Raw genomic sequence first — 23207 nt, forward strand, 5'->3', positions numbered from 1 at the left:
CAATCCTTTGTATTTCTGTGGGTCTGTTCTTATTCTACCTCTTTCATTTCTGATTTTTTAAATTTGGGTCCTCTCTCTTTGCTTCTTGGTGAGCCTGGCTAGAAGATCATCAATCTTTTTTATCCTTTCAAAGAACCAGCTCTTGGTTTTTTTTTTTTTATCTTTTGTATTGCTTTTTTGGTCTCTGTGTCATTTATTTCTGCTCTGATCTTTATTATCTCCTTCCTTCTGCTCACTCTAAGCTTTTCTTGCTGCTCTCTTTCTAATTATTTAAATTATAGAGTTAGATAATTTATTACCATTTTTTTCGAGATGCTATGAACTTCCTTCTTAGGACTGCTTTCACTGTGTCCCATAGATTTTTGATTGTTGTGTTTTCATTGTCATTTGTTTCCAGAATGTTTTTAATTTCTTCTTCGATCTCTTTGGTAACCCAACCATTGTTTAATAGCATGCTATTCAGCCTATAAGCATGGTTTGTTTTTATTGTAATTGATTTCTAATATTATGCCATTGTGGTCTGAGAAGATGCTTGATATGATTTCAGTCTTCTTGAATTTAAAGAGATGTTGCCTGTGACCCAATATATGGTCTATCTTTTACAATGTCCCATGTGCACTTGATAAGAATGTATATTCCATAGCTTTGGGATGAAATGTTCTGAAGATATCAATTAAATCCATCTGATCTAGTGAGTCATTTAGAATTGCTGTTTCTTTGCTGATTTTTTATTTAGAGGATTTATTCAGTGATGTCAATGGGGTTTTAAAGTCCCCTACTATGATTTATTGCTATTGATCTCTCCCTTGATATCCTGTAAAAGTTTTTTTTAAATGTATTTGGGTGCCTCTGCATTGGATGCATATATGTTTACCAGAGTTATATCCTCTTGTTGTATCAATCCCTTTAGTATTATGAAGTGGCCTTCCTTATCTCTTGTTATGGCCTTCACTTTGAGGTCTATTTTGTCAGATATAAGTATTGCTACCCCACCTTTTTTTTTCATTTCCATTTGCCTGGAAGATATTTTTCCATCCCTTCATTTTTAGTCTGAATGAGTCCCTTGTTCTGAGGTGGGTCTCTTGTAGACAGCATATATATGGGTCATGTTTTCTTATCCATTTAGCCACTCGATGTCTTTTGATTGGAGCATTTAGTCCATTTATGTTTAAGGTTATTATTGATAGATACTTGTTTGTAGCCATTTTTTTGTGTGTGCCTGTGTTCCTTTTCCCCTTTCTATTCCTTCTTTCTACAACAGTCCCTTTAGCATTTCTTGCAGTGCTGGTTTGATAGTGATAAACTCCCTTAGCCTTTTTTTGTCTTTGAAGCTCTTGATTCCCCTTCAATTTTGAATGATAGCCTTACTGGATAGAGTATTCTTGGATTCATTTCCTTGGTTTGCATCACTTTGTATACTTCATTCCAGTCCCTTCTGACCTGATGTGTTTCTGTTGATAAATAATTTGATAATCTAATGGGATCCCCTGTAGGTAACTTTCTGTCTCTTGCAGCCTTTAAGATCCTCTCTTTGTCATGAATGTTTGCCACTGTTATTACGAGGTGCCTTGCTGTGGGTCTCTGGGTTCATCTTGTTTGGGACTCTCTGTGCGTGTGTGATGTTTTTATTACCCCAAATCCTGGAAGTTTTCTGTCATTATTTCTTCAAATAGGTTTTCTAAACCTTGTTTCTCCTTTTGTCCTTCAGGCACCACTATTATACATATGTTATTTCATTTCTTGTTTTCCCAAAGCTCCAGTAGGTCCTCTTCCTGCTTTTTAATGTTTTTATCCAATTGCTGTTCAGATTGGGTGTGTTTTTCCTGCCCTTTCTTCTAATTTGCGAATTCGTTTCTCCACTTCTAGTCTACTGTTGAAACCTCTGTTATGTTTTTATTGTAGCTATATCACTCTTTATTTCCTCATGATTCATACATAAGTTGTTGATTTTCTCATCCAGCCAGTTTAGAAATTATATGATCCTTACTCTGAATTGTTTCTTGACATATTGCATGCCTCTGTTTCATTTAGTACCTTTTCTGGTGACTCCTTTTCCCCTTTCCTTTGGGGGTTGTGTCTTTGTCTCCCCATTTTTGCTCTCACAGGAGGATGTAGGTGCTGAGTCATGTGGGGCCTGGCTGCAGCGGTGGGCTCAGTATTAGGGTCATGCTCTCTGAAACTTCCTGGTGGGCCCAGGCGCCAGGACACAGGAGGCCTGTGGTTAAAGCAGCAGGCTTGGCATGTGGGTTGCACAGTCCCAGACTTGCTAGTGGACCCAATCGCCAGGTCATGCAGTGCCTGGTGATTGAAGCAATGGCTTGCCAGACGGGTTGTACAGTTGCAGGGCCTGGGGCCAAAGTGGCTTACGGTAGGGGAACATGCTCTAGAACTCACAGGAGCCTGCAGCTGTGGGGGATGGAGTCCCAGTGTCTGTGGGTCTGCAGATGAGGTTGCAGGTCTTTTGGCTGTAGGTTCTGGGGTGATGTCTGAGGCCACCTGGGTATTGGTGAGAGTGGGCTTATAGTCACAGCAGCTCTCCCCTTCAAGATAGCATGGTTTCTATGTCAGAGCTGGCCACCTCAGGAGTGACTGCAGAGGTTCAGGGCCTCCCCACCTGAAGAGCCCAGTCCACCAGCCCCTGAAAGTCCTGCAGGATCTAACTGTCCCTCACTCAAACACACATACACACCACACATCCATCCACTCCTCTTTTGCTCCCTCACTCACTCACACTCTCTTCCTTACTACTGTCTTTCCAGCCACCATTTGGCTGTCCTCTGATTTTTTTAAAATGCACTAAGGTGTTATTTAATTATTGAGTTTTTGTTCCTATACTCCATTAAAATTTCCACTACCACAGTCTTGGTCCTGTATAGAATTTGAGGAGAATTGTTAAATTTAAATTGGATTTAATCAAAGCAATATTTTTATTTGAGCAAAGCAAGCAGAAACTTAATTTCTTACTGGGCATGTTCAGGAGAATGTCTTGCCCTGGCTGGTGGTGCTCGGTGGTTAGAGTGTCAACCTGCACACCAAAGGGAAGAGATTTCGATTTCAAGTCTAGGACATACACCTGGGTTGTAGGTTTGATCCCCACTCTGGTCGGGGCAAGTATGGGAAACAATGCATCTTTCTCATATTGATGTTTCTCTCTCTCTCTCTCTCCCTTCCCCCTTCCCTCCCTCCCTTTTACTCTCACTAAAAAATCAATGGAAAAAAATAACCTCTGGTGAGGATGAACAAAAACAAACAAACAAACAAACAAAAGAGTAGCTCTTTTCATAAGAGAAAAGGCTGATTATGGTAGATTCTGCTCTCTATTTTGGCTGTTTACTAGCAATATATATAATAGATACATTTATATAATAACATGATCAACCCAACCCATCTCTACCTCTAAATCACCCAGTCTAAGTGATGAATCAGTTATTGCATACATTTGAATTGTTCTCATTTTTAAAATTAGACGTAACTAAATATATAAAAGGGCTGAAGTGGATAAACATTTATGTCCTTCCTATTTTTAAAATTCAACAGTTCTTATTTAGTGATTGCTAGGATGCTTGGGGACAGAGATGAGAAATCTAGTATGGAATAGGAACAGTTAAGTGATCTCTGGGCTTGTTATCAGTATTTCATTATGGATACTATTTCTCTCCCATTTTGTTTAGAATAAGAGAAAACTCTATTTTAACATTGGATAGGGAATGAAGGGATACAAGTGATCAATTTAGCAAAAAATAAGGTTGCTCATTTTAACAATATAGAACCATTTGAATCATGTTGCTGTTTACTTTATCTGTTTCATACAGAAGAAAGTCTAGCAGGCTTAAAATGACGGGGTCTCTTTTTAATCCTAGTTCTACCCCCTGCTACTATTTAACGTGAGGTAAATTATAAACCTCTGTAGGGAATCACATTATAATGTCCAGAGTGAGTTTATTATTTCTTCAATGATAATTGTAATTATGTATTATAACTTAACTTATTTTTTTTCTTCCAGCTGCTAGAGGTGCTCAATTTGCTTGTTATGATGAGATAAATTCAAGAGGAGATAGATATGGAAACTGTGGAAAATTTTATTGTTCTTTTCCGTATGTATTAGGCAATTCTAATTTTGTTTGTAATGTAGCTTATATGTTCCTAAGATGCTGGGGTCCAGCCCCAGCGGGTCCAGGGGTTCCCAAAGGTGTGGACGGAGTCGGCAAAGAATGTTTTACACGGAGACAGTGTTCAGAACTCTCTAGCTTTCCTTAGTCTCCGTGGATCTTCCTGTGCCTGGCTGAGGCCACAGAGAGATCCCAAGGCAAGCTGAGCCTTTATTTTATAGTGAGAGGTAAACAAAGTAGTGGTTTCCATAGTTACACAGTTCTTGTGAGTTTCACTTGTTTTGGCCACTTCCTGCACTTCCCTCAGCCCATTAGCTTCCCAGATAAGATCTAGAGAGCCTCATAAGGTCAAGCCTAATTATGCTTAGAGGACTGTGCCCTCTAAGCTGGGAATTGTTTGTGACTTTGCCCACAGGTCAGTCTGAGGCTTAACCCTATATCAGCTCCCCACACTAAGATCCTAGAATATATTATTATGTACAGGCTAAAGTGGTATCTTATACCAGGTTTTCTTTGTTTCATTATCTGAGAACAATGTTATTACCTATTGCCTACAAATAACGTGTGCCTATAGTGTTACAACAACAATGACCATAAAATAGCCTCTGTCTATTGTTGTGATGAGCTAGGCATTGTGTTAGGTAGTTTATATACATTATATAATAAATATATTTAATACATCACACATTTATAGTAAGAGCTATTCTATTTTACTAATGAAAAAAATTGAAGACCAGCAGCCATTGGTTTAAATATCAGAAGCCAATATAGGAGAGATCAGGGTCATCAAATTGCAAAAATCATTAATCTTTTCCCTTGCCACATTGCCTCACAAAACAAGAAGGCACACATCATACATAACTCAGTGGACTCAGAAAATTACTGAGAAAACTCTTGAAACCTGGATTTAAGTCAGTGAAATACCTTTTTAACTTAGCCATATCAGCAATCTATGTTAATATGAGAATTTTTTTTTCTGCCTTATACTTCTAGTAACCTCTTGTGTGGAAAATTAGTTTGTGCCTGGCCACATAAAGCAATAGTATCAAAAGCAAATTTATCTGTGATTTACACACACGTACGAGATGAAATATGTGTGTCTACATTTCTAAAATCGGACAGGATACCTGCCAATGACCAAACAACAGTAAATACAGCTGAAGATAGAGATATAACATTTACAGAAGATGGCACTTCGTGTGGTCCTGATATGGTAATTAGAACTATAAAATTATAAGTGTTTTCAACATCTTTTATGGTTATACTCATTTTGACAATATACCAACCAAAGAACTTTAAAATAACCTGATGGAGGCATCATTTACATAAAATTCACCTATGATAAGGGTGTAATGCATTGCTTTTGATTAATTTAGAGTTGTACAACCATCAGCACATCCAGTTTTAGACCATACCATCACTTCTTCCCTCTTGCCCACTTGCCCATCCCTAGCTCTAAGCTACACAGCCAGTTTCCTCTATTAACATTAGCACTAGTATGATACATTTGTTATAATTAATAAACTAATGTTGATGCATTATTATTAACTAAATCTAGTAGTACATTCAGATTTCCTTAGCTTTTACTTAATGACGTTTTCTAGGATTCAGCCCAGAGTACCACTTTGCATTTATTTGCTGTGTGTATTTAGGCTCCTCTAAACAGTACAGTTTCTTAAATGTCCATCTCCCCCTCCCCCCTTTCTTGGGAAGAAGATCACATCATATCAAATATACATGCTTGTTGATATTAATTTTGATCACATGGGTGTGGTAATATTTGACAAATTTATCACTGTAAATTATTTTTTCTTTCTATATTGTACTTTATTGAAAGAAATTACTGTGCATAGCCCACACCTAAGGAGTAATAAGTTGTGTTCCACCTTCTTGGAAATTCAGTATCATTCAGTATCATTAAATCATTTTGAATTTGGCATAGTTTTGTCTATTTTTCTCTATTTATTCAATCATATATTTGTAGCAGTATGGAATCCATGGATATTTATATTATAGTTTTGGTTATTATCCAGTATGACTTTATTTTATTGTTCAAATTGTTCTAACTCTGGCTATTGGGAGTTCTTTCAACTTGTTTTTATATTGCTTTGACATACTATTATCATTGTGTGTGCTTTTCTTTTGGAGTGCTTCCTTACTTTCTGGAATGACAAACTGTTCTAGGTCCATCTTGTATATTTTGTGTCTTAGTTCCTAGAATTTGCATTCTCCCAGGAGTCCTGGTTTATTTTAACTAGAAATGATAGTTAGAAACCAAGATCTAGGGCTAATTGTGCTTTTGCTACTGGAGTTTCAGTGGTTTGGCCCTATCAGTAGACAGAACTAGGAAATATGTATCTGGCTGGTGTGGCTCAGTTGGCTGAGCATCATCTCATGCACCAAGAGGTCACTGATTTGATTCCTGGTCAGGGCACATGCTCCAGTTGCAGGCTCAATTCCCCAGTGGGGGGTGTATAGGAGGCAGCTGATTGATGTTTCTCTCTAATCAATGTTTCTATTTCTCTCTCCCCCTCCCTTCTTCTCTCTCTCAAATTAATAAAAACAATATTTAAAAATATTTTTTCCAAATGTTTTTAATTTCTTGCCCTCTCTTCTCCTTTTGGCACACCCATGATGTGAGTGTTTGAATGTTTGAAGTTGTCTCAGAGGCTTTTTGCACTATCTTCATTCTTTTTTAATTCTTTTTTCTTTTTTCCATTTGATTGTATACTTTTTGCTTACTTGTATTTCAAATTGCTGATTTGATTGTAAATCATTCTTCATTTCAGTTAGTGTATCCTTCATTTACAACTGGTTCTTTTTTATGGTTTCTGTCTTTTTCATACTATTGAAGTTTTCACTAAGTTCCTTGAGCATCCGTGTAACCATTGTTTTGAACTGTGTCTGGTAGTTTGCTTGTCTCCATTTCATTTAGTTCTTTTTCTGGAGATGTCTCCTGTTCTTTCATATTGGATCTTTTTTTTGTTTCTGCATTTTGGAAGCTTGCCTGTCTTGTTTTTATGTATTAGCTAGAGCTGCTACATCTTCTGGACTAGCTGGAGTGGCCTTGTGTAGTAGGTGCCTGCAGGCTTCAGTGGCACAGCTTTCCCAGTCACCTGAGCTGGGTGTTCCAGGCACCCTGATGTGGACTGTGAGAACTGTACTTTTGTATTTGAGCTTTGATTACTGTTGGCATGTCACTGGGAGGAATTCACCTGCCAGAGTAATTGGCTGAGAAGACCAGCTGTGAATACAGAAGACCAGCTGCTGTACAGGAGCTGACCCTACAAAGCAGAACTTATTTTAGAGGGGCTTTGGTCATCATCTTGAGCGTGTTGTTTGTGGAGGTGGGAGGCTTTTAAGCTAGTGTAGTCTGAAGCTGTTAACTTGGTACACTGGCTCTTAGGACTTCTGGGAGGCCCAAGGTCAAGGTCAGCCACTGTCTGTGATCTGCCTGAGGTACCTGGCATGAGCTACAGAGTGATCTGTAGATGGCTGTTACTTGTGCTGGGGTTGAAGGTGCCCAGGAGAGGCCAAGCTGCAAATCAAGGCTGGTTGCTGCCAGTGTTGAGCCTGGGACCATTTAGTAAGAGGTACAGGGTACACAGAGGCTAGATGCTACTTGTTTGAAAGATTTTAGGAAAATCTGAAGCATGAGCTGCAATAGTCCATTTGTATGGAAAAGCCACTGGAAACAGCTGAGGGGGACCAGCAAGTTTGGTGGGCCAGGGTGTCAGGGAATCACCAGGGCAGGGTGAACAGAGTGAGGCAGTTTGATGGAAACTCAAATATGGTGCCCACCTGCCTGCTTGGGCATGGGGGGACTGTCTCAGTAAAGAAACAATGGCTTTCACTAGCACTTTTTTCTAGCAATAAGCTGATACCCCTCAGCTTTTGCCCTGATGCCAGACTATTCAGTTCCTGCCTGTGTGTCTCTGATTCCTTTCTAGCTGCTATCCTAGCTGTAGCTCAGAGGGAGTGGCCATGTTCAGGCCTTTAAGGGGAACTGCCTGGGACTCCAGCAGCACTCCATCTCACTCAGCCACAATCTCCACTGGTTTTGATAGTAAGAAGCTATGTGGACTTCTCCATTTGGCACTGGAACCCTGGGCCTGGAGGCCTGGTGTGGGGCTAGGACCCCTTGTTTCTCATGAGTAACCTCCACAGGAAAAGCATCTCTTCCAATTTTTATTTGCCACACATAGGTGTGGGAACAGCCAATTCCAGGTCTCTGCCCCTCCTACCAATCTCAATATGGTCTCTTCTTTAAATCTCTAGTTGTAGGACTTCAATTCTGCTATATTTCAGGTGGTTCTGAATGATGGTTGTTATGTAGTTGTAATTTTATGTGGTTGTGGGAGTATCCTCATACTAATGATTTTAAGACCTCAATCTCCCATCAGATAGTACTCAAACCTGACTGCTCACAATAATTGCCTGGACCCTGTCCCAGGTATCTATACTAATAATAGAGGAATATGCAAATTGGCTGGGATGCCATCACATAACGATCAATCAGGATGGGGGTAGGGCCACAGCGGAGAGCTCTCAGCATGCCTGCACCAGGGGTCTGAAGGGCATGGAGAGAAAGTGAGAGCAGATAGGCAGTTAGGGGGATCAGGCCAGGAGGGGAGCACAGATAGGCAGTTAGGGTGATCAGGCCAGAGGGGAGCACAGATAGGCAGTTAGGGGAATCAGGCAAGGAGGGGAGAACAGATAGGGGAATCAGGCCAGCAGGGGAGAGAAGTTAGGCAGTTAGGGGGATTAGGCCAGGAGGGGAGAGCAGTTAGGGGGATCAGGCTGGCAGGGGAGAGCAGTTAGGGCCATTAGGCCGGCAGGGGAGCAGTTAGGAGCCAGTGGTTCCGGATTGTGAGAGGGATCCCGGATTGGAGAGGGTGCAGGCCAGGCTTAGGGGACCTGTTTCCTCCCTCCCCCCCATGCATGAATTTCATGCACCAACTGGGCCTCTAGTTTTGATATAATGGTCTCAGGTGGAGCCCAGGCATAGGCCTTTAAAAAATGTTCTTCAGTGAATTCTTGAACTCAAAGAACTAGTCAAATAATTTTTTCAGGAATATATCTTTCTAAGAGGACTTCTGGAGTTAGATGGTAAGAAAATAAAATTTCCAACTTCTTACATATGATTACAACTTTATAATCTGAAGGTACATAGCTTATTTCACATTTATTTCAATGAACTTACAATTACTTTATTGTTTGGATTTTTATGTCAATCCTTGGTAATATGAATTTCTGAATTTTCTAGTTTTTCATCTGTATTATAAATGTACACAATCGATTTTTTTTACTTTATTTTTCATTTCCTTTTGTATTGTTTTAGTATTGTATCAACTTTACCTGTAGAGAGATTAGATACATGGTTGATTATTCTGCATGCAACAATACTAGAGACTGTAATGACAACGGAGTAAGTAATTTCAATTTTCATTTTAAGCTACATGTTTTGAAAATTTAATAAACAGTTTAGAGATTTACAAAATCACTTGAATAATTTTCTAAATCATTTTTATACTACACAGTGCCATTTAATGATCTGTAATTTATAGCTTTAACATTATTTTACTAAGAAATATTGCCAAACTATTTATTAAAGAAGATAAAGTAGAAACATTTAAGATAATTCTGGATGTATAAAATGTTTGGTAAATATGTGTGGTGGATGTGCTGTAAGCACTATGTGTTACATGATAACCAAAGTCATATTATTTTTACAGAGAGAAGGCAGAAACTGGTAAAAACAAAAAGGGTTATATGAACACTTGGAGTGCGGGTGAATTTCCCGCCAAAATATAAGATGGCTCTGTCTTTTGGTTTTGTTCCATCCACCAAAAGGGTGGATTACAAACAAATATTTGGTAATACGCAGTTACAATCGGCCCGAGTTTACACGTTTCCCGCACTCCACCGCAAATCTATATGAACCGAGTTAAAGACGGCTCCCGCGGAGTACGCGCAATTCACGCGAGCCGACTTAACTCGTTTCCCGCACTCCAAGTGTGAATTTTCTTGCTAGTCTTGCTAGTTAATTTAGGGTCTGGGCTGTTCTGTGAAGCTAGAAAGTAAATGATAATTAATGGCATGTTACTGGTAATTGCCAATATTTGTTTGGCTACATGAAGAGTTGAAAGAATTAAAAAAAATTAACTTGGTAACAGAAGCTAGATGTACTTTTTAAGGTATAGATACTTTCAAGAGAAAATTTGTTGAATTGTTTATTTAAGATCAATTTTCTAGAATGGATAGCTTCTTTGGCATAAATTATCTGTTGAATAAGTATAGAATATTCATTTGTCTCTATTGTAAAACATCTTTGCACATAAAAAATTGTTCTATTTTCTGATTATTCTAGATTTGCAACAATTTCCAGCATTGCCATTGTGACAAAGGGTTTGCTCCTCCTTATTGCAAACCAGAAAAAAATGCATTTGGAAGTCAGGATGATGGGCATATATATGCTGATGGTTAGTGTCTTTATCTAATGAATATACATATATGCAAACCCCTTGGACATGGACAATTGTGTGAAAACCAATCAAGGGGGAGGTGTGGGTTAATGAAGGTGAGCAAAGGGAGAAGGGAAGGAGGACACCTATATTTATGTCAATATTAAAATTTTTTAATAAAAAATAGAAAAATAATATGAAGCAGAATGAATTAAAGTGTAGATTACAAACTAGATTACCAAAGAATTGAAGCAAAAAAAAGTATTATTTTTTTCACTTTTCTGATTTTCATTCCCTTTATTTTTTTTAAATTTTATTTTATGGTTTAAGTTATTACAAATAGTAGTACATATGTCTCCTTTTTTTCCCATTGACCTTCCCCCATCTCCCCTACCCCCCAGCACATTCCCTCACCCCCCACCCCCAGTGTCTTGCGTCCATTTGTTATGCTTATATGCATGCATACAAGTCCTTTGGTTGATCTCTTACCTCCCCCCTCACAACCCTCCTCAGCCTTCCCGCTGTAGTTTAACAGTCTGTCTGATGCTTCTATTACTCTGGGTCTGTTTTTGTTTATCAGTTTATGTTGTTCATTATATTCCACAAATGAGTGAGATCGTGTGATATTTTATCTTTCTCCGACTGGCTTATTTTGCTTAGCATAATGGCTCTCCAGTTCCAACCAATGCTCTTGCAAATGGAAGTTTCCTTCTTGTTTTTTACAGGAGCATAGAATTCCATTGTGTAGATGTACCACAGTTTTATAATCCACTCATCTCTGATGGGCACTTAGGCTGTTTCCAAATCTTAGCTATGGTAAATTGTGCTGCTATGAACATAGGGGTACATATATATCCTTTCTGATTGGTGTTTCTGGTTTCTTGGGATATATTCTATAAGATGGATTACTGGGTCAAATGGAAGTTTCATTTTTAATTTTTTGAGGAAATGCCATACTGTCTTTCACAGAGGCTGTACCAGTCTGCATTCCCACCAGCAGTGCACAAGTGTTCCTTTTTTACCGCATCCTCTTCAGCACTTGTCGTTTGTTGATTTGTTGATAATAGCCATTCTGACAGGTGTGAGATGGTACTGCATTGTTGTTTTGATTTGCATCTTGGATGATTAGTGACTTTGAGCATGTTTTCATATGTCTCTTGGCTTTCTGAATGTCCTCTTTTGAAAGGTGTCTATTTAGGTCCTTTGCCCACTTTTTAAAAATATATATATATTTTATCAATTTTTTACAGAGAGGAAGGGAGAGGGATAGAGAGTTAGAAACATTGATGAGAGAGAAATATCGATCAGCTACTTCCTGCACACCCCCCACTGGGAATGTGCCTGCAACCAAGGTACATGCCCTTGACCGGAATCGAGCCTGAAACCCTTCAGTCCACAGGCCGATGCTCTATCCACTGAGCCAAACCAGTTAGGGCCTTAGCCCACTTTTGGAATGGATTGTTTATGTTCCTTTTGTTAAGTTGTAGGAATGCCCTATAAATTTTGGAGATTAAACCCCTATCGGAGATAGCACTGGCAAATATGTTCTCCCATGCAGTGGGCTTTCTTGTTGTTTTGTTGATGGGTTCTTTTGCTATGCAGAGTCTTTTTATTTTGATGTAGACCCATTTGTTTATTTTCTCTTTAGTTTCCATTGCCCAGAGCTGTATTGGTAAAGATATTGCTGTGACAAATATCTGCTATTCTACTGCCAATGGCTTCTGCTAAGATTTTTATGGTTTCTCGTCTTACGTTTAAATCCTTTAGCCATTTTGAGTTTCAATTTGTTTGAATTTGATTTTTGTCTTTCAATTTGTTTATATGATGTATCATGTTTATTGATTTGAGGATATTGTATCAGGGCATCCCTGTCATTTTTTGCATGTATCTGTCCAATTTTCCCAACACCATTTATTGGAGAGACAGTCTTGACTCCATTGTATGCTCTTGCTTCCTTTGTCAAATATTAATTCAGCATAATGGCTTGGGTCGATTTCTTGGTTCTCTCTTCTGTTCGATTTGTCTATATATCTGTTCTTGTGCCAGTACCAGGCAGTTGTGAGGACAGTGGCCTTGTAATATAGCTTGATATCTGATATTGTGATCCCTCCAACTTTTTTTCTACTTCCTCAAGATCGCTGTAGCTATTCAGGGTCTTTTTGTTCCAGATGAATTTTTGGAGAGTTTGTTCTGGATCTTGGAAGTATGCCATTGGTATTTTAATGGGAATTACATTAAATCTATAAATTTCTTTGGGTGGGATGGATATTTTAATGATGTTGATTCTAATCCATGAACACGGAATATTCTTCCCATTGTTTATGTCTTCATGTATCTCTGTTTTCAGCATCCTGTAACTTTCTGAGGACAGGGCCTTTACCTCCTTAGTTAAATTTATTTCTAGGTACCTTAATTTTTGTGTTGCAATGGTAAATGGGATTTTTTTTGTTTCTCTTTCTGTGATTTCATTATTGTTGTATAAAAATGCCATAGATTTCTGGGTGTTAAGTTTGTATCCTGCTACATTGCCGAATTCATTTATTAAGTCTAGTAGTTTTATGATGGAGTCTTTAGCGTTTTCTAAGTACAATATCATGTCATCATTTCAATTATGACAATGTTACTTCTTTTCCAATTTGGATGGCTTTTATTTCTTCGTCTTGTCTGATCACTATGGCTAGCACTTCCACTACTATGGTGAAAGTGGGCATCCCTGTCTTGTTCCTGTTCTTAGGGGAAATGGTTTTAGTTTTTGCCCATTGAGTATGATATTTGCTGTAGGTTTGTCATATATGGCTTTTATTATGTTAAATTATGTTCCCTCTATTCCCACTTTGCTGAGAGTTTTTATCTGGAAAGGGTGTTGGATTTTGTCAAATGCTTTTTATGCATCAATTGATATGATTATGTGATTTTTGTCTTTCAATTTGTTTATATGATGTATCATGTTTATTGATTTGTGGATATTGTACCAGCCTTGCATCCCTGGGATAAATCTCACTTGGTCATGGTGTATGATCTTTCTGTTGTAATGCTGAATCCAATTTGCTAGGATTTTGTTGAAGATTTTAGCATCTATGTTCATCTGGGACGTAATTCTCGTTCTTTATAGTGTCTTTATCTGTTTTGGGATTAGGGTGATCCTAGCTTCATAGAAAGAGCTAGGAAGTGCCTTCCTCTTGAATTTTTTTGGAATAGTCTGAGAAGGATATGTTTTAGGTCTTTTTTGAATGTTTGTTAAAACTCTCCTGTGAAGCTGTCTGGCCCTGGGCTTTTTTCTTGCTGGGAGCTTTTTGATGACTTGCTTCAATTTCCTCTTTAGTTATCAGCCTGTGAGATTTTTTTATTCTTCTTGATTGAGTTTTAGAAGGTCATATTTTTCTAGGAATATGTTCATTTCCTCTAGGTTGTAATGTTTGTTGGAATAGAAATGTTCATAGTATTTTTTTTTTTTACAATCCTTTGTATTTCTGTGGGGTTTATTGTTATTTTGCCTCTTTTGTTTCTGACTTTGTTTATTTGGGTCCTTTCTCTTTGCTTCTTGGTGAGCCTGTCTATTGGTCATCAATCTTGTTTATGCTTTCAAAGAACCAGCTCTTGCGTTCATTGATCTTTTGTATTGTTCTGTTTTGTTTTGTTTTTTTGGTCTCTATGTCATTTATTTCTGCTCCTATCTTTATTATCGTCTTCCTTCTGCTCACTCTGGCCTTTTCTTGTTGTTCTCTTTCTAATTATTTAAGTTGTAGAGTTACATAATTTGTTACAATTTTTCTTGTGTGTGTGTGTGTGTGTTTTTTTTTTTTTTTTTAGGTAGGCCTGTAATGCTATGAACCTCCCTCTCAGGACTGCTTTCACTGTGTCCCATGGGTTTTGGATTGTTGTTTTATCATTTTCATTCATTTCCAGGATGTTTTAAATTTCTTCTTTGATCTCTTTGGTAATCCAATCATTGTTTAATAGCATGCTATTTAGCCTCCAAGTGTTTGAATTTTTTAAAATTGTTTTTATTGTAGTTGATTTCTAATATTAAGCTATTGTAGTCTGAGAAGATGCTTGATATGATTTCAATCTTCTTGAATTTGGAGAGACTTCACCTGTGATCCAATATGTGGTCTATGTTTGAAAATGTCCCATGTGCACTTGAGAAGAAGGTATATTCCGTGGCTTTAGGATGAAATGTTCTGAAGATGTCAATTAAGTCCATCTGATAGTGAGTCATTTAGGATAGCTGGTTCTCTGCTGATTTTTTGTCTATAGGATTTATCCAGTGATGTCAGTGGGGTATTAAATTCCTACTATTTTCATGTTGCTGTTGATCTCTCCCTTGATATCTTCCAGATTTTTTTTTTTAATATATAATTGGGTGCTCCTGCATTGGGTGCATATATGTTTACCAGGGTTATATCCTCTTGTTTTGTTGATCTCTGTAGTATTATGAAGTGGCCTTCCATATTTCTTGTTATGACCTTCACTTTGAGGTCTATTTTGTCAGATATAAGTATTGCTACCCCAGCTTTTTTTTCATTTCTATTTGCCTGAAAGATATTTTTCCATCCCTTCACTTTCAGTCTGTGTGAGTGTCTTGTTCTGAGGTGGGTCTCTTTTATACAAAAAATACATGGGTCCTGTTTTCTTATCCATTCAGTCACTCACTGTCTTTTGATTGGAGCATCTAGTCCAGTTACATTTAAAGCTATTATTGATAGGTACTTATTTGTAGCCATTTTTTTTGCCTGTGTTCATTCTTCTCTCTTTTTATTTTTTCTTCTTTTTACAAATATCCCTTGAGCATTTCCTGGCGTGGTAGTGATAAACTCCCTTTACTTTTCTTTGTCTGTGAAGCTCCTGCTTTCCCCTTTAATTTTGATGATAGCCTTGCAGGATGAAGTATTCTTAGATTCACTCCCTTACTTTGTATCACTTTGTATACTTCCTTCCATTCCTTTCTGGCTTGATATGTTTCTGTTGAGATATCATTTGATAATGTAATGGGAGATCCCTTGTAGACACTTTCTGTGTCTCTCTTGCAGCCTTTAAGATTCTCTCTCTGTCGTTAACATTTGCCACTGTAATTACGATGTGTCTTGGTGTGGATCTTTTTGGTTTAATCTGGTTTGGAACTCTTTGTGCTCGTGTGACTTTTTTGTTCCCCAAACCAGGGAAGTTTTCTGACATTATGTCTTCGAGTAGGTTTTCTAGCCCTTGCTCTTCTTCTTGTCATTCTTGCACCCCTATTTTATGTATGTTGCTTCGTTTCATGTTGTCCCAAAGCTCCCTCAGTCTCTCCTCCTGTCTTTTGATTTTTTTCTCCTATTGCAGTTCAGATTTGGTGTGTTTTGCTTCCTGTCTTCTAATTCGCTAATTTGGTCCTCCGCTTCTCCCAGTCTACTGTTGAAAGCTTCCACAGTGTTGTTTTTTTGTATCTATATCACTCTTTATTTTTTCTTGGTTCTAACATAGGCTGTTGATTTTCTCATCCATCTGGTTTTTGAACTGTATGACCCTTATTCTGAATTCTTTTTCTGACATATTCTATGCCTACATTTCCTTTAGTTCTTTTTCTGGCAATTCCTCCTTTTCTTTCCTTTGGTGGTTGTTCTTCTGACTCCCCATTTTTGCTCTCACAGAAGGATCTAAGTGTTGAATTGTATAGGGCCTGAGGCTATAGCGGAGGGCCTGGTGTTGGGTCTCACAGTTGCTGATGGTGGCTGCTCCTCTCACGGTGAAGGGGGGCAGCTGCTACTCTGGCAGGTGTGCGGTCACCAGCTGCTTTCCGGGGTTGTGGGGCAGCTGCTGGCTCCCTGTGTGGTCGCCAGCAATGGCTGCTGGCTCCCTTGATATGTTCGCGGGTGGAGTCTGTTGGCTCCCCACGCATGCGTGCAGTCTCATGCAGTGGCTGCTGGCTTCCCTCACATGTGTGATTGCAGGTGGTGGCTGTTGGCTCCCCACACGGTTGCAGGTGGCGTCTTCTGACTCTTTATGTGTGTGTGTGGTTGCGGGCAGTGGCTGCTGACTCCCTGTGAGGTAGCAGACAGCGGCTGCTGCCTCCCTGCATGTGCATAGTTGCCAGCAGCGGCTGCTGGCTCCCCTGGCACACGTGGTTATGGGTAGTGGCTGCTAGCTCTCACCTTCAAGATGGTGCAGCTGCTATGGCAGAGCCGGTGCTCCAGGAGAGGTTACAGCAGAAGAGGCTGCCTGGCCATGTGAGCCCAGTCTACCGTCCCCTGAAAGTCCTGCAAGGTCTAGCTGTTCCTCCCTCAGACACACATGTCCACATACTCCCCTTCCACTCCCTCACTCACTCACACACACCCTCACTGCCATCCTCCCAACCACCATCTTGGAACCACAAAGTCCCAATCTATTTTTAAAATACATTTTTTTTTACTGTTGGTAGTGTTACAGATATCTCCCATTTTCCTCCCCGTTTCCCCCTTTTTAAAACCTCCCCCCCCTTTTTTGATTATCTTATATATTCCTAGTTTAAAATAGTGTTAATACTCATTGTTATATTAATGCCATTAGAATCTTTCAGGATGTCTTTTATTTCTTTCTTCTGAATTATAAGGGTTCCAATTTAAAATTGGAAATTTCCCCTTCAGAATCTCTATTCCCCTACCCTAGGTTTCCTGAACATTGTTTTAAGATCAAGAAGGACTGGATGAGGCTGAGTACAACTGGGGGATACTCCCTGTTCCAGAATGTATGGGAGCCCACCAAAAACAACCTGATTGTAGAAGAGGGATGTCCCCCTTACTCTATTTTCTTTGGGGGCAAATACATAATGAATCTCCTGGGAAGGCTAATCTGCAGCTTAGATATTAGGGAGTAGTCATACCTATGGTGACCCACTTTTTAGAGAGCTAACACAAAGCTATCCCAGATTATATATGAGACCAAAACAAAAGCATGATAATTAACATATAACATATAAATATACACATATATTATTTTCTCATAAATATGTGAATAGTTAAGTGCTGGAATGATTCCCCAAAGTATCTTTGGAATTAAGTAGAAGAAGATTTGAGGCAGATTATTGGGGACTATTTTTTACCAGTGAAAAATGGAGACTCAGGGTAATTAATTAAATAAATAACACCAAACTAAAAGGAGAGCTAATAGAAAATATGCTTTCTTGGCTGTTAGTAGTAGAGTTTGTTAAAACTAGACAGTAGTATAAGGGAAAGAAGTAAGAGCAATTTTTCTGGTTCTTGGAAATTTTACTCATGCTTTTGAGGCCACCTGGGAATATATTAGTCTTTTCAAATAACTCATGTAGTGTCATTGATCACCCAAAGATTATACAAGTAGCTGAGAATCAATCTGCAGCACATAGTCAGAGAGGTTGATCTTTCCATCTGATTTAGTGGCTTTCTGGTTACAAATGTAATGTAATCCTTTTCCTAATAATACTGGGAACCTCAATCACATACACAAAGCAGACAAACAGAAAGTGTTGAACTTCCTACCTTGAACTCACTTGAAAAATATTATGAGAAAAAGTCAGAAGCTTCGGGGCAGTTATAATAGGAGTTTGTTGAGATTCAATAATCATAGATAAATGTAGCTAGAGAGTGGCTCCTCTGCCTGTCTTCTCCTGTTTTCCAACTGGAAAAGAAGCGAGAATACTATTCTGTATACATTAAAAGTAGGCAGACTAACAAACCATGGAGAAAGTGAACTTGACACAGTATAAATCCAGAAAGGAGGCTAATATATACAAAGAGATGGAACCTGAGGAGCCACATTCTCAGTTGAGAATGAATAAGAACTGATGAGAAAAATGTAGATATTAGCATTAGTTAGTCAAACGTGGGTTAATGCCAGGCTTAGCCATGCATTGTATAAAATAATCCTAGAGACGTTTTAATTTTTTATTGCTGCATATTTGATTAAACAACTTAAATAAGTTATTTAGTGACTATTAATTTTTAGAAAAAAATTGTTCTATATAATAAAAGAGAAACATGTAAACTGACCATCTCTCTGCTACGCTCACCAACCAATCAGGAGGGAGTATGCAAATTAACCTGACAAAGATGGTGGGTTAATTTGCATACGCAGGCGCTGGGCAGAGAGCAGACTGGGAGAGCCGGAGGCTTGGGGGGACGTAGCTCCCTCGGTCGCTCCCAGCGACTTAGTGTCTAGGAAAAATTAAAGGGAAGATATCCTAAAACTTCCAGGAAATCTCCACCAATGAAGCAAAGAAAAAAAATGCCTCTATTATTCTGTGAGCTACAAACAAAACTGGATTGGGGGGTCTCAGACAATTCACTCATATGATTGCAAAGACAGACAGAAACTCCTGGATTGGAGAGGGCTCCCCTGAGGGCTCCCAGATTGGAGAGGGTGCAGTTTGGGCTGAGGGACCCACCCCCAGTGCATGAATCTTCATGCACCGGGCCCCTAATAGTAATATAAGAGAAATTAAATGCCTAGGTTTCTTTCACACATTTAGGTATGATTCCAATTATCTCTGTGATATGCATGTTTGAATTTTGGAGAGCTATATCAGAAAAGAATTGAAGAATGTTTCCAAGTATTAAACATATGCTTCAGGAAAAAACATTACCTTCAGTCAAAAATATGGTAGAAGATGGAAAATGCAAAATCATCAGTAAAGCACTAGTAACAATTCACTTTGTACATTAGTTGGTTTTGATTTTATAATATTCCTAATATATATGAATGAAATGTTTAGTGTTTGGGAATAGTGCTGGTAATGATAGCCACTCCATCTTTTCATTTGGGTAATAAAAAATCTCTGACATAATTTAAAATGGCCATTTTCTTTTCTAGGTAAATATTCATTGGCCCAAAGATCTGCTTCTTCAAAACGCAGAATTCAACTCATTTTCTACATTTCTTTACCTATGTTTGTCATTATTGCTGCTGTTTTAATAAAGCAGGATAAAATAAGAGATCTATGCTACAGAGGTGAAACCGGAAGTGAAAGGTATATATATCTCTATACTAATAAAAGGGTAATATGCTAATTAGACTGAATGTCTTTCGGACGACCTTCTGGACATCCTTCCTGACAAATCTGGGCCTGGGCGAAGCAGCCCCCAGTGCCGGGAGCCTGCGGCTGCGGCCAGACTAGGTGAAGCCACCCCTGGTCCTGGGCACCTGCGGCTGGCCTGGGCAAAATCGACCTGAGTCCCAGGTGCCTGCAGCCAGCCAGAGGGAGGGAAGCCTGGGTCCTGGGTGCCTGTGGCCAGCTGGAGGAGGGAAACCTGGGTCCTGGGTGTGGTGGCTGAGCCAGAGACAACTGGGTCAATCAGGCCGGCAGGGGAACAGTTAGGGGTGATCTGGCAGGCAGGCAGAGGTGGTTAGGGGCAATCAGGCAGGCAGGGGAGAAGTTAGGGGTGATCAGGCAGGCAGGCAGAGGGGTTAAGGGTGATCAGGCAGGCAGGCAAGCGGTTAGGAGCCAGTGGTCCCCGATTCCAAGAGGGATGTACGGGGATTGGGCCTAAACTGGCAATCGGACATCCCCCAAAGGGTTCCAGATTGGAGAGGGTGTAGGCTGGGCTGAGTGTACTAAGTGACTCCCTTCCTGATTGTACAAATTTCGTGCACCAGGCCTCTAAAATATATATATATATATCTCCTATCTAATAAAGGGGGAATATGCAAATTGACCATCCCACCATCACAAGATGGCTGCACCCACAGCGGAGGCAGGGATTCCGTAACATAAGATGGCTGAGCCCACAGCAGTTGCTGAGTTCCTGTAATGAGCCTTAATGAGTAATCAGCAGGGACCTGAAGCTGTGTGGTGCTGGGCTGGGGCAGGGGACCTGAGCCTGCACCCCCTGCCTGGTGGGGCTTGACAGGGGACCTCAGGCTGCGCCCCCCCCACCCCAGCACCAGGCTGGGAGACCTCAGGGTGCACCCCCCGCCCGGCAGGGCTTGACAGAGGACCTCAGGCTGTGTCCCCCGCCTAGCAGGGCTTGACGGGGGACCTCAGGCCACGCCCACCATCCCAGCACTGGGCCGGGGGACCTCAGGACGTGCCTCCCGCCCCAGCACTGGGCCAGGGGACCTGAGGCCATGCCCCATGCCCAGTGGGGCTTGACGGGGGACCTCAGGCTGTCCCCCTGCTCCGGTGCCGGGCTGGGGGACCTAAGGCCACACTCCCCACTCTGGCGCTGGGCTGGAGTACCTGAGGCCATGACCCCTGCTCCGGTGCCAGGCCAGGGGACCTGAGGCCACGGCCCCTGCCATGTGGGACTTGACGGGGGAACTTAGGCCTCACTGCCCACCTGTGGAGCTTGACGGGGGACCTCAGACTGTGCCCCCCGCCCGCAGGGCTTGATGGGGGGACCTTAAGGCATTCCCCCTGCCCCGACCCAGGCTGGAGGACCTCAGGCCACACCTCTCACCGGGCTGGGCTTGACGGGGACCTCAAGGCATGCCCCCTGCCCTGGCCTAGGCCAAGGGAACTCAGGCCATGCCCCCCGCTCCAGGGCTGGGCTGGGGGACCCGAGGCTGTGCCCCCCCCCACTCCAGCACCAGGCCAGGCTACCTGAGGCCACACCCCCCCACCCAGTGGGGCTTGATGGGGTTGGGGCTGGTGGGTCTGGTTCTAGCTCAGTGGGGGTGGGGCCGGCCAGGTCTGGGTCTTGCGCAATTTTGTGGTGCATGTGGGTGGGCGGGGACTTGACACTGGTTCCTGTGGCATGCCCTAGACTCTGACAAGAGGAAGATTTTCATATACATTTTACTAATTTTCTTTCATCTCTGACATTTCTATTATAGAGAAAGGGCAAATAGCAATATTAAAATATTTTCTCTAATTAATTCCCCTTTAATGGACATGAATTTCATGCACCAGGTCACTAGTATATATGTAATTCATTAAATAGGCCAAAAAAATAAGTATTCAGATTTCATCAGTTATAATCTAAGACTATAAGTAAAGCAATATGTGGAGAGGCCCAGGGATAAAACCATTTGGTATCCTCTATATGTTTTCTGGTTTTATTCATTTTACCACTAGGCTTGATGAGAATAGGTGGCACTTTCAGAAAATTAATGTTTCAGATAAGGAGTCTCACACCAGTGGGAAACACCTTTATTAGAGCACCTCTTAGAGATAATATCTATGAACTTGAATGTAAAGGCTATGATATTTTCAAGTTCTTAGAATTATTCTCCATCCCCAGCCAGAGTGGCTCAGTGGTTGAGCATCAACCCATAAACCAAGAGGTCACTGGTTTGATTCCTGGTCAGGGCACATGCCCCAGTTGTGGGCCCCCAGTGGGGCATGTGCAGGAGGGAGCTGATGATGTTTCTCTCTCATCAATGTTTTTATCTTTCTACTTGTCTCCCTTCCTTTCTCTGTAAAAATATCCATAAAGACATATTTAAAAATTAATCTCCATAACTCTATAAGTGGGAGATCATAATGGTTTTCCAATGTATTGTAAACTTTAGATATACCAAATTAGTAAGTGAAATCACCACATCTGTAATCAGTTACATAAATATTTATGAACTTAGAACACTTCCACTGCACAGCTCTGCTAGCTGTGTGGGTTACCCTAATATTCGAACATCATTATTGAGGCCGTTGTTAATACTTTACTGTATTTTCCTACAGAAGTATTTACCTCTCATTTTGCATTCCAAAAATTGATAGGAAGAGCATACATAAAGTATGTGTTATGAGAGGAAGAATGAAATATGTACAAATATATAGAAAATTTAACTGAAATCTTTGACTACTACTTATGTTTTTTTGGCTTAATATGACCTGAAGAGTTAGGGATAACATAGAATTAGAGGGAGGGGCTGTCTGTACAAATGTGGCTTCTCACATAAACTCTTAAAAAATATGTAAGATTAGGATAAGAGGATTTAATCAACAAAGCAAGGTGGCTGGTGGCATTTGTTCTAATATTGAGATAGCATCTGTTTTTTTGTATTATTTTATTTTGTTACAAGAAGATATTTCATTTATTGAATCACTCTTTCTTTGAAAACATTTATTTAAATAGTCACTCAATTAAGATTTAAAAATTTTCTCCACTTTAAAATAAGTTTTATTATGTTTATAGGTCTGTGTCAGTAGAAGACAGCATTAACAGCAAATTATCCTCAACTGTAAGGTGAGTGTAGAACTGTGTGATTAATCATTTTGCATTATATGTTTTGAACCATAATACAATACCATTTTTAAAAATTTAAGATGTTTTGTTTCCCAAAGGGCTTCCTTTTCAAAGGTAAGACACAAAGTGGGAAAACACATTTTTAATACATATTTCCAATGAAGACTCATATTCAGATTCTATAAAGAATTTGTACGAAACAATAACAAAAGGTGGGAGAACCTACTAGTCAAAATATCTGAAGAGTCGCTTCATAAAAAACATGTAGTATATGTTATAAAAATGAAATATGTACAAATATATAGAAAATGTGACTGAAATTTTGACTAATACTTAATAGTTTTTATATCAAAGGGTATCAAAACATGAAAAAATGATCAACATCAGTACTCCTCAGAAAAAGACAAAATAAAAATGAAGGTCCCCTACATTCCTATAAGAATGGATCACATTAAAAGAGGTGACATTTAGGGTTGGTGAGAATATCAAACAATTAGGACTCACACAGTGCAGGTGGG

At 39.9% G+C, this 23207-nt stretch overlaps 1 protein-coding gene and 1 long non-coding RNA gene across 2 annotated transcripts in view; both read left to right on the top strand.

Annotated features, from left to right (window-relative positions):
- The window catches only part of LOC102435802 (disintegrin and metalloproteinase domain-containing protein 5-like), a 45622-nt gene extending 35026 nt beyond the window's left edge, over nucleotides 1–10596 (top strand). The window contains exons 7-10 of the mRNA XM_023751826.1: nucleotides 4004–4094; nucleotides 5103–5322; nucleotides 9451–9537; nucleotides 10480–10596. Coding sequence (XP_023607594.1) covers nucleotides 4004–4094; nucleotides 5103–5322; nucleotides 9451–9537; nucleotides 10480–10596 — 515 coding nt within the window. The remainder of the gene's footprint in view (nucleotides 1–4003; nucleotides 4095–5102; nucleotides 5323–9450; nucleotides 9538–10479) is intronic.
- An 8829-nt stretch (nucleotides 10597–19425) lies between these two features.
- The window catches only part of LOC111825431, a 6072-nt gene continuing 2290 nt past the window's right edge, over nucleotides 19426–23207 (top strand). The window contains exons 1-2 of the long non-coding RNA XR_002828585.1: nucleotides 19426–19532; nucleotides 22639–22689. This is a non-coding gene — a long non-coding RNA (uncharacterized LOC111825431). The remainder of the gene's footprint in view (nucleotides 19533–22638; nucleotides 22690–23207) is intronic.

This window comes from Myotis lucifugus, unplaced genomic scaffold, assembly GCF_000147115.1.
Source record: "Myotis lucifugus unplaced genomic scaffold, Myoluc2.0 scaffold_26, whole genome shotgun sequence".
NCBI lineage: Eukaryota > Metazoa > Chordata > Mammalia > Chiroptera > Vespertilionidae > Myotis > Myotis lucifugus.